At 40.4% G+C, this 12,500-nt stretch overlaps 1 protein-coding gene across 1 annotated transcript in view; it reads left to right on the plus strand.

Annotated features, from left to right (window-relative positions):
* Positions 1–7,031: 7,031 nt before the first annotated feature.
* Positions 7,032–12,500, plus strand: part of LOC137628649 (uncharacterized) — an 85,716-nt gene continuing 80,247 nt past the window's right edge. Inside the window, exons 1-3 of the mRNA XM_068359802.1 lie at positions 7,032–7,229; positions 7,396–11,257; positions 11,511–12,229. Coding sequence (XP_068215903.1) covers positions 7,032–7,229; positions 7,396–11,257; positions 11,511–12,229 — 4,779 coding nt within the window. The remainder of the gene's footprint in view (positions 7,230–7,395; positions 11,258–11,510; positions 12,230–12,500) is intronic.

Consider the following 12,500-nt stretch of genomic DNA (forward strand, 5'->3'; position numbering starts at 1 on the left):
TTGATTAAACACAGGCATTTGATATAAGTGTAGATATATAAAATGTGAGACCGTTACATTAACTGACGTTAATATATTATCATACCTAAAGCAATGTATGATGTTTCCCATTTATTATGTTTCCCATTTATTATGTCTCATTTATTATATGTCTCTTGTAAATAAATACACCCCCTATGTATTCATATGTGTATATGCATTATTATACCATGTTATTATGCATAGTTATTCATTATATTATTAAGTGTGGCAAATTCCCGAAGACATGGCAACAATGTACCTCCCAGCCTTGGGGCATCACACAATGTGCTTGTATTGTCGTTCGTCACCCAAGGCAGACGTATTTCCTGCCTGTTGTTATTTGATTTGTGTATTGCACCTTCTCAATAGAACTTACATTAATTTCAAGATTGTGTTTCCTTTCCAACCTCCCAGGAACACCCCCAACATGGCGCAGTGAGTATTTTATGAGAGGAGAGTGCTTTTACAAGTTTTTCAAGCAACACAAGACGACGATTACAGCCGCCATTACTCTCCCCGTGAATCTCCATGGATTTATTGTGCAGTTCATGTGCATTTAAGTGTAGTGTTCGTTGCCCATAGTGACTTATAAGTGGACCCTTTTAGTGCAGTGTGCCTTAGTGACTGTTAAGTGACCCCCTCATGTGCTGTGTCTTGTAATTAAGTACAAGAACGAGCTTAGCACATAATTCAACTTGGCCGGCACACTGACATCCAGTCACTTTCAACGCTTCCGGGCAACTGACCGTGACGTCACCGAGGGGAGTGACTACTGCTCGTCGAACAGACTCCTCCCCCTCCCTACCTGAACCATACCGCTACATTTAGTATAACATGCACATATTCGTAAGAATGATATTATTTCTGAATATTTTGGAAAATTGAACTTTTATTTCTTACATATTTCTTTTTGATATGTTAATGTTAATGTTTTTACAATAAACCATGTCGGAATCAGAATTTCACGAGGAATCTTCTGATATACGAGAGGCAGAGGTAGAGGAAGGATTTAATCCTAATGTTGGAGCTCTCGGTGGATTAATTGGGGAGGAAGTATACCAGTTGCCACCGCCACTCACCCCACATTATACAACTCCTCCATCAGCTTCAGGGGCCGATTTTCTTCATTTCATCAAGTATCTTGAACAATGTCGAATACAAGAGGATACAAGAAGGCGCCAAGAAGAGGATTTTCGACGCAGAGAAGACGAACAACATCGACAGGAAGAAAGTGCTCGCTTTACAGCATTGTTGCAGAGGTTGCTCCCTGTTACCTCCCAACCTGACAGCACACATAGCCTTTCAGTCAATACATCGTCTACATCGTCAGTACCTACTGTTTCATCTTCAAGTTCATCAGTAATACCTGCCCCTCAAAAAGCTATCACCCAGAACCCGCCTCCCCTTCAAGCAGATGCCAGTTTTCAAGTTTTTCGAGAATGGAGACGTCGATGGGAAGATTATTCTATCATGGTGGATTTATCCAAGTTACCTAGAGAGAAGCAACTCATCCAGCTTAGAATGTGCCTCACTCTCGAGACGCAGAGGATCTTGGAGCACACCCTGGATATTCCACCCAGCACAGCCAAGACAGTAGAAGAGGTCTTAGATGAGCTGCAGGATCACGTGAAAAGTCTACGCAACGAAGCCCTACGCCGAAGGGAACTCTTAAGTTGTAAGCAGTTTGAGGGAGAATCTTTTTCAGATTTTTACGTGCGACTTAAGCATATAGCTGAAGAGGTGGACGTCTGTCCGGGGAATTCATCAGTGTGTGAGGAAACTCAAATGAAGATGATAATTCTCATGGGTATCAGGGATGGAGAATTCGTCCAGAAACTCATCTCTCTTGATGCAACAGCTTCACTACAGGAGGTGGTCAATACTTGTCGCTCATATGAGGCGGCCAGGAAGGCTACTTCTGCCATTCGAGCACCAACCTCCCAGCTACGTGTTGTTTCAACATACAAGAAACAGAAAGGAAGTGGTAAAAATCATTCTTCAACCCCACCACCCAAACCAGCCACTCCCTGCCAGTGTTGTGCACGTACCCACCATTCTTCCGAAGTTTGCCCAGCCCTAGAAAGCAGCTGCAAGAACTGTGGTCGACGAGGTCATTGGGACAGGACTCCTAAGTGCCCAGCCAATGCAGCACAGTGCCGAGTTTGTAACCGTGTGGGACATTACGATAAATACTGTAAGACAAAGAGAAATGACAGTACACAGGGTGGCTCTTCAAGTGACAAAGCTACCCCATCGTCAGGTAAATCAAAGGTCGTAAAGAAGTCCAGCTGTCGTCGAGTCGAAACTTTCGGCAAGTCGCCTAAGCCTGTCTGTGTTCTTCTAACATATGGAGATGTTACATCCCGAATTCAGATGTTACCTGACACAGGCGCCGAAGTCTCCGTGGTAGGACCCCAGCATCTTGACCTACTGAAGATACCTAGGAGTAGTTTGAAGCCATTTCCTACAACTGTAACTCTAACTGCCGACGGTTCAGCCATGAGACCTGCTTTGGGTACCTTCCAAGCCACTCTTACTCTGGGTAAGCAGTCCTGTTCTGCTGTTATACAGGTTCATGACGGTGTTCAAACACCATTGCTGTCTTACAGCCACTGTAAGGAATTAGCAATTATTTCTCCTGACTTTCCCAAGCCAATATTGGAAGTTAAGCATGTCAAAAGATGCAAGGAATTGCCCCTTTCTGCTACCACATCCCCTACTGAGGCAAGAGAATTTTTTCTACGGGAGTTCAAGGATGTTCTCGTCACCAAAGAAGACCTCAAGACAACACCACTCCAGCCGATGACCGGTCCTCCAATGAGGATCCACCTCAAGGATGGTGCAGTACCCTTTGCTGTCCACACTCCACGCCAGATACCCTTTGCTTTCCGCAATCAAGTTAAGGAAGAACTCGCCTCCATGGTAACCCAAGGAATCATCAAGCCTGCCGGTGATGAACCTTCAGAATGGTGCCATCCACTTGTCGTAGTAGCTAAGGACTCAGGTGTCCGTATCACTGTTGACCTCACTAAGCTCAACAGCCAAGTGTCCCGACCAACCCACCCTTCTCCAACTCCGTTCGCTGCCATCCGTAGTGTTAATTCGAAGGCAAGGTATTTCACTACAGCAGATGCCTTATGTGGATATTGGCAGATGGCACTTGCTGAAGAGGACCAACACTTGACAACCTTCATTACACCGTACGGCCGTTTTAAGCATTGCAGAGGCCCAATGGGTTTTGCAGCTACAGGGGACGCCTTCTGTCTCCGTGGTGATATGGCTCTTCAAGGAATGCAGAACTGTGTAAAGGTCGTGGATGACATACTTCTTTCGGATGAAGATTACTTCTCTCATCTTCAACAAATCTACGAGATGCTTCTTCGATGCCGTAAATTCAGGATTACTCTCAACAGAGACAAGTTTGTGGTTGCTGCATCTCAAGTGTCCTTTTGTGGATATCAGCTCTCAGAAGAGGGTATAGCAGCTGATCCTGGCAAAGTTAGTGCAATCCGGGATTTTCCAACTCCTACCAATTGGACTGACCTTCGATCATTCATGGGTTTAGTGAACCAGTTGGCTGAATTTACCCCTGATATTGCTGCTACAGCTCAGCCCCTACGACCTCTGATGAGCCCCAAGAGAGCATTCGTTTGGACTCCTGATCATGACGATGCATTTCGTCGAGTCAAGGCCGCCTTGGTAAGCCCCCCAGTCCTTGCCTCCTTTGATCCTGCATTGCCGGTAATCCTCCAGACTGATGCCTCTCGCTTATATGGGATTGGATACGCCCTTCTACAGGACCATAGTAATGGCAGACTTCGCCTAGTTCAATGCGGCTCCCGTTTCCTCACAGATGCCGAGTCCCGCTACGCTACTATAGAGTTAGAATTGTTAGCTGTGGTCTGGGCTATGTCTAAGTGTAGATTGTATCTAGCTGGTCTTCAGCATTTTACCCTGATGACTGATCACCGGCCACTCATCCCAATTCTCAATCATTATACACTTGATGCAGTGGAGAATCCTCGCCTTCAGCGTCTCAAGGAAAAGATTTCACCGTACCTATTCACAGCAGTGTGGCAAGCTGGAAAGCAGCTCAGCATTCCAGATGCCTTATCTCGAGCTCCAGTCAGTCAGCCTACTCCAGAAGATGATATCACTTGTGCTGATGTTGCAACACACGTCAGGTATATCGTCAATGTCAATGCTGTCATCGCCGAAGAAGATTCTACGCCCCAAGATGCAGATAGGACACTTCAGGAACTCCGAGCTGCAGCAAGAGCTGATCCATCGTATACCCGCCTTGTGAATTGTGTGACTTCAGGATTTCCATCAAGTCGTTATAACCAACACCAGTCGTTACTCCCTTTCTGGAAATTAAGGGAAAACCTCTCAACTGATGGTGATCTGGTTCTCTACGGAGCAAGAATTATTGTCCCTGCTGCCCTCCGCCGTCGTACTCTCGCTCTTCTACATGATAGCCATCGAGGAGTGGAAGCCACAAAGCGACGTGCAAGACAGACTGTTTTTTGGCCGGGAATTGATTCAGACATCACCAGTACTGTCAGAGCTTGTGAATCATGCCAAATGTTGCAGCCTAGCCTTCAGCAGGAACCCTTATTGAATGATGATCACCCTACGAGGCCTTTTGAGTCTGTCTCAGCTGACTTTTTCAGTGTCGCTGGGAAGTCATTCCTCGTTGTAACCGATCGACTCTCTGGGTGGCCTGTTGTGGTACCATGTAAAGGAGACACTACTGCTTCCAACACCATACGTATCTTCTGTCGTTACTTCAGGGAAGTCGGTGTTCCCCTTCGTCTCAGGACCGATGGTGGCCCTCAATTCGCCAGCAAAGACTTTCAAGATTTCATGATGAGATGGGGTGTCCACCATATCATGTCGTCACCACATTACCCGCAGTCCAATGGCCATGCAGAAGCTTCCGTAAAAGCCATTAAGCACTTAATTCTGAAGACAGCACCTTCTGGCAATATTGACTGCGAAGAATTTGATCGAGGCCTTTTGGAACTGCGTAATACTCCAAACTTCACAGGCCGCTCTCCAGCACAGATTTTGTATGGCCACCCACTCCGTACCTGTGTACCTGCTCATCCACAGTCTTTTTCAGAGGAATGGCAAGCCAAGTCTGAGGACTGTGACCGCCGTGCAATTGCCCGTGCCGAACAAGTAAAACAACAATACGATCAACATGCCCGCCCACTTCCCAAGTTGGAAATAGGTCAGACAGTAAGGATCCAAGACCCGACATCACATCGATGGGAAAAGGTTGGTGTTGTCATGGGTTTTGGCAAATCACGGGACTATGAGGTGCGTCTTCCCAGTGGCCGAGTTTGGTGGCGTAACCGCCGCTTTCTACGTCCAGTGCCAACACCTGGTGTTGACCCCCTCCCCCATTTACCTGTGGCCCCTTGCACGGACATAGAAAGGTCCTTAGTCTCTAACCCCCACGTGTTCCCACGCAGATCTCAAAGGATCATTAGACAGAGTTCGCTCGAGAATGGAACTACGAGCGCGAGGGGGGAGGGAGGTGTAGATATATAAAATGTGAGACCGTTACATTAACTGACGTTAATATATTATCATACCTAAAGCAATGTATGATGTTTCCCATTTATTATGTTTCCCATTTATTATGTCTCATTTATTATATGTCTCTTGTAAATAAATACACCCCCTATGTATTCATATGTGTATATGCATTATTATACCATGTTATTATGCATAGTTATTCATTATATTATTAAGTGTGGCAAATTCCCGAAGACATGGCAACAATGTACCTCCCAGCCTTGGGGCATCACACAATGTGCTTGTATTGTCGTTCGTCACCCAAGGCAGACGTATTTCCTGCCTGTTGTTATTTGATTTGTGTATTGCACCTTCTCAATAGAACTTACATTAATTTCAAGATTGTGTTTCCTTCCCAACCTCCCAGGAACACCCCCAACAATAAGGACGAAGTAACTATTTTGAATAAGAAAAAATAAATTCAATACCACAAAATAGAATAAAAAAGAAATAGTTTGCTATCAATGTAAAGTCAAGAAAATAAGATATTTCTTCAATTGTTTGATTAAATAAACACATTTGATATCAGGACGCAGTCTGGTTATCAATAACTATAAAAGCAAGTGTTAATTTTTTATTTCTTACATTGAAAGGTGTATCGTTTGGGACGATAGTTATTTATATATTTATCCATTGTTTATTATCTAAAATGTCATAAATTGTTATAAAATGTTGTATTTTGATTGTAAAATGTTTAGTATGGTCAAGACTAAAATATTTGTAATTTAAGGAACTGCATTTCTGTGGGTTTCTTGTATTGCGTTGCCGAGTCTGGGTAGCGGAGTTCAGATGAGACGAGTGTATTCAAGACGGTTGTCCTTTTTACAAACAGTTGCCGTTCGAGACACACCCACTCTCCGGAAGGGTTATTGCTTCCTTGTGTTTAGAGGAAATGGGGACGGATTATTGGTGTCCAGTGAAAGGCTTGGAGAGAAAATGTGTTAGTACTTAACTTTATTATAATATATTAAATAATTGTTTCCAGTGTGGTGTTATTCTTAGAGTAATTGCGTGGTAATGCTTGGTAGTAACTACATAGTTTACTACCTTTCTTGTTTCAGTTAAATATGTTTGTGAGTTTATAATGTTAAGTTAACTTTGTAATTATTAGTAATGGATAATTGTTCTATTTATGTTCACGTAATTTACTGCTATCTTTGTTCAATGTTTTTCATTGCTATATATGTTTATGCTTCAAGTTTATTTGAATTACTTAATTACCTCGTTATAGTTTGTACTTTCCAAGAAAAGTTTTGTGATTTTCAGTTTTTTCACTTAATATTAATTTAGGATTTTTTTTTTTTAGTATTTTGAATTACTTCTGTTTCAGGTTGAAACGCATTAATAAAAAAAAAGCATTGCAACATCTTTCGTGGCTTTCATTGCACATCCAACATTTCAACACATTTTGGAACTCTGTTATTATGGAGGGAGAAATGCTGCAAGCTAAAGATGACCGAGCACAGGCCAAGAGGACCTTCACGAGAAAAAGCAACATATTCGAGGACACTGTTGGACAAGCTAGTGCTTCAACAGCGCTGACTGAGGTTTATGAAGAAGTCTGTAAAGCTTTTGATAAGGTTGAAGTTTGTCATGAGAGGTATGTCTCCATCTTCATTAAGGTTGGTGCCATAGAGGAACATTTAATTGAGTGTGACGAATATATTGATAGTTTGGAAAGAAGGAAAGTCCAGATAATGTTTAAATACAAAAAAAAAAAAAAATATTCATGAGGTACAGGACTCTAGTGTTAGAAGTGTTAAGGTGAAGGCTTTGCAACCCCCTCAGTTCAGTGGAGACATTAGAGATTTTCCGAATTTTGGAGATGATTATAAAAGATTAATGGTACATGGTTTTGGAAAGGATCCCTATGCACTGAGGTCATGTTTAAGTGGTGAAGCATTAAATACTGTCAGAGGTATTGAAAATGACTATGATGAAATGCTCAGTAGGTTAGATTTAAGGTATGGGGATAACCGCAAATTAGTTTATGCAGTACTTTCAGACTTGAAATCGTTCAAGCCTGTTAATGATGGTGATAATAGAGCGTTTGTCAAAATGGTAGAGAGAGTTGAGAGGTGTTGGTTAGACTTACAGAAGATGGACCTTGAAGGGGAAATGAATACCGCTAACACAGTAAGCTACATAGAAAAGTTACTCCCTATTACACAAAAACGTGAGTGGGTACAAATAGCAGAAGAACATATATGCTCCACTGAATTGTTTAAACATCTTATGGCGTTTCTGCTTAAAGAAAAAAGGGTACTAGAATATATGAGTTCAGATATCAGGACATGTTCGAGTTCTAGGATTTGTCATAATATATCAGGTCAAGTTAATGAAGAAGATATGATAACATCCATTAAGGGTATTCCAGAAAAACATAATGAATTATTCCAACGTGTAGATCAGCTAACTCAAATAGTCACTAATTTGTGTAAGGATAATGATACTTTGCAAACTGGTAAGTGCTTATTACACGAAAAAGGCACTCATAACACGGGGAGCTGTTCAGTATTCGACAATCTAGGTAATTTTGAGAAGTTTGAAACTGTAAGGAAAAGGCGAGCATGTTTCAATAGTCTGAAGGCTGGTCATATATCAAATTTTTGCCGTCTCAAGAATACTTGTAATGTAATAACGGAAAGTCAGAGATGTGGAAAATATCATCATCCATTACTTCATGGAGCATTTTCAGAGGGTCTGATGTACAGTACTACTCTTTCCATTAAATCCAAATATTTAGTAAGAGACAAAGCACTGCTAATGATTAGTAAATTATACAGCAATGGCACACCTTTGAATACGTTGTGGGACCCTGGAAGTGATATAACACTAATAACATTTGCTACTGCTTATAAACTAGGTTTGAAGGGTAGAGACATTGAATTAACTATCACTAAGGTAGGAAGAAAGGTAGAACTTATAAATAGTAAAGAATATGTAATCAAAGTGACTGATATTGAAGGTAAACACTGGTATATCACGGCTTACGGCATAGAAGAGATAACATCTGAGGCATGTAAGGTAGACCTGACAAATATCGTTCTTTTGTTTGATGATATCCGTCTTTCTGATGTGGAACGTCCATTTGGTGAAATAGAGTTGTTAGTAGGATCCGATTGGTGTAAACTTATGCCACAAGTCAAACAGTCTGTTGGGAATTTACAATTGATGCAAAACATGTTCGGATATTGCATGAGAGGCTCCCATCCATCGATTAAGTTTGAATCTTCGAACAATAGTTTCAATGTCAAAGTTAATGAAATTTCTAGTGTGGTTAAAGTAGAGGAAATTAATGTTAACAATAATGAATTTTTAAGGATGGATTTAGATAAATTTTTCAATATTGAAAGCTTGGGCACATACTGTATACCGAAATGTGGAGCATGCACATGTGGATCATGTACACTAGGTGATAAAAGTTATACAATTAGAGAAGAAAAGGAGTTAGACGTGATTTCAAAGGGCTTAGAATATAACTGTGAGGAAAAATATTGGACTGTTAAATATCCCTGGATTAGGGACCCTAATGAATTGCCTAATAATGTGGCGGTAGCTATTGCAAGAATGAGATCAACAGAGAAGCGAATAACTAAGATAGGTTATAAATATACACAACTGTATAATGATCAAATAAAAGACATGTTGAGTAGAGTCGTTGCAAGAAAATTATCTTGGAAGGAAATGAGTGAATATGATGGGCCTATACACTATATTCACCACCACGAAGTATTAAAAGAAAGTTCAACCTCAACCCCAGTCAGAATAGTGTTGAATTCTTCAGCAGATTACAAGGGCCACAGACTTAGTGATTATTGGGCAAAAGGACCCGATTTATTGAATGACCTAGTGGGAACTTTATCAAGATTCCGTCAGGACAATGTTGCAGTCATAGGGGATATATCCAAAATGTATAATGCAGTAAGATTGAAAGAATTAGAGCAGCACACCCACAGGTTCGTATGGCGAGATGCAGATTATAGTAGACCCCCGAACCACCATGTACTTACAGCTGTGGGTTTTGGAGACCGACCTAGCGGTGTCATTGCTATAACAGCTCTTAAGAAAACTGCTTCAATTAAGGAGAATGAATTTCCGGAGATAAAGAACATTATAGATAGGAATACATATGTAGATGATATTATTTTTAGTTGTGAAGATGTAAATAAAGCTAAAAAGCTTATGGGTAATATGAATTTGGTGCTAGATGAGGGTGGTTTCAAAATCAAACACTGGATTATGTCTAACAATGAAACTTTAGACAATGAATTAAAATTGTTATATGCTGGTGAGGAAAAGGTTCTTGGTTTACACTGGATTCCTAGAAAAGATATATTCTCCTTCAAGATCAAGGTGGACTTTAATAGATCCAAGAAAAGAATTTTCGAAAATGGAATAGACATAAATACATCCAATCAGATAATACCTAAAGACTCAACAAAGAGAATGGTACTTAGTCAAGTATCTACGATTTATGACCCTTTAGGACTTATCATCCCCTTCACTTTGAATGCAAAAGTCTTAATGAGAGAGCTAATCACAATTAGTCGCTCGGAAGGCAATAGATGTGACTGGGACGATCCCATGTCTGACGAAATGAGAGAGAAGTGGAGTAAATTTTTTATTGATATGCGAGAGTTGGAGTTTTTGTCATATGCGAGATGTGTAAAACCCCTAGATGCAAAAGGGGATCCAATGCTAGTTATATTTTCAGACGGCAGTTCAGTTGCATATGGTGCATGTGCTTATGTAAGGTGGGGCCTAGAAGGGGATTCTTATGTATCGCAATTGATCCTTGCTAAGAACAGAATTGCTCCCACCAAAAAATTTACAATACCTAGATTAGAGTTATGTGGTGCCGTACTGTCATGTAGAATAAGAGATATAATTGTGAAACAAAGTGATTGGAAATTCAAATCTATTGTACATATTGTTGACTCATCAATTGTAAGAGCACAGATTCAGAAAGAATCTTATGGATTTAATACCTTTGTAGCCAACAGGGTGGCAGAAATTCAGTCTAGAACAGACCCTACTGAATGGTGGTGGGTTAATAGTAAGAACAATCCAGCAGATTTTACCACTAGACCATGTCCTCCTAACGTCTTGCATGAAAATTCTATGTGGCAAAAGGGACCAGCTTTTATGTCGCGCCCATTTGATACTTGGCCTATAAGTCAGTCTTGCAACGATGAAGTTCCTGATAAGGTTGGTATTGTTTTGACTTGTAGACAGAAAAGCTTTGATGAAGAAAAGACTAGTGTGATTAACATGAGTCGGTTTAGCAGTTACACAAAATTACTGAGAGTTACTGCAAGAGTTATTGCAGCATTTAAAGTTAAGTCATTAAAGGCTATAGCATGCTTGCCAACTCCTGAATTAGTGCATGAAGCAGAAATGTATTTGATACAGATAGAACAAAGTAAGTTACAATCTGATTGGAGGAAGGCCTACCGTCGTTTAGGTCCAAGTATTGACAACGGTATCATATTCGTAGGGGAGAGAATTGCAAATTTGTTAAAGGAAAACTGGAACCAAGACAGATTTATTTTGATGCCGTCAAATGGTCATTTTATTAAGTTATATATTCAGCACTTGCATAATAGTGACCACAGCGGAGTCGAAACTACTTTAGCTAAATTACAATGTAAGTACTGGGTTATTAGTGCCAGAAGACTAATAAAGTTTATTAAGAATAAATGTATCGCATGTAAAAGAATAAGTGCTGAAACTGTTGTTCTGAAGATGGGTCAAGTTGTCCAGGAAAGATTGTCCTACTCCTCCTTTCTACCATAATTCATTAGACTTATTTGCCCCAATTACTATTAGAGATACGGTAAAACGTAGAACATATGGAAAAGCTTATGGAGTAATATTCAATTGCCTTGTTTCACGAGCAGTATATGTAGATTTGGCAGAAAGTTATGACACAAAAGGTTTCTTGACAGTTTTCCAGAGATTTATAACATTTAGAGGATATCCTAAGACCATACATTCTGATTTGGGAAGTCAATTAGTTGCTGCTTGCAAGGAACTCAGGTTAGACAAGCCAAAGCTTCAAAAATATGGTGCTAGCAGTGGTACTACTTGGATTTTCAATAAGTCTGCTGACGCTCCTTGGCAGAATGGATGTAGTGAAGCACTAATAAAATCTGTTAAACGTGCTGTACTCATTGCTATTGGAGATAGTAAACTGACATTCGGAGAAATGCAAACAGTGCTTTTTGAAGTAGCTGATTTATTGAATTCCAGACCGATTGGTATCAAACCTGGCAGTGACTGTGAACTTGGACCATATTTATGTCCCAATGACCTGATATTAGGCCGAGCAAGTAGTAAAATTCAAGCATATATGAAATTTGTAGATAAAAAATATAAGGATAGGTTGGAATTCATGCAACGTATCATAGACTGTTTTTGGAAAAAGTGGCAGAGAGACTACTTTCCAACTTTAATGGTAAGGCAAAAATGGCATGTGGACAAAAGGAATGTTAAACCTGGTGATATCGTATTAGTACAAGACAGTAACACCATACGTGGACAATGGAAACTTGCTCAGGTAACATCAATTCAGTCAAGCAGAGACCAGGAAGACTATATGAAGGCCAAGATGAAGTGTGTAAATAGATCTGTACATAGGTTAGTTGTTCTTCTTCCTATTGAAGAAAATTGCTAATTTAGGTAGGGGGAGTGTATCGTCTGGGACGATAGTTATTCATATATTTATCCATTGTTTATTATCTAAAATGTCATAAATTGTTATAAAATGTTGTATTTTGATTGTAAAATGTTTATTATGGTCAAGACTAAAATATTTGTAATTTAAGGGACTGCATTTCTGTGGATTTCTTGTGTTGCGTTGCCGAGTCTAGGTAGCGGAGTTCAGATGA

This window comes from Palaemon carinicauda, chromosome 36 (assembly GCF_036898095.1).
Source record: "Palaemon carinicauda isolate YSFRI2023 chromosome 36, ASM3689809v2, whole genome shotgun sequence".
NCBI lineage: Eukaryota > Metazoa > Arthropoda > Malacostraca > Decapoda > Palaemonidae > Palaemon > Palaemon carinicauda.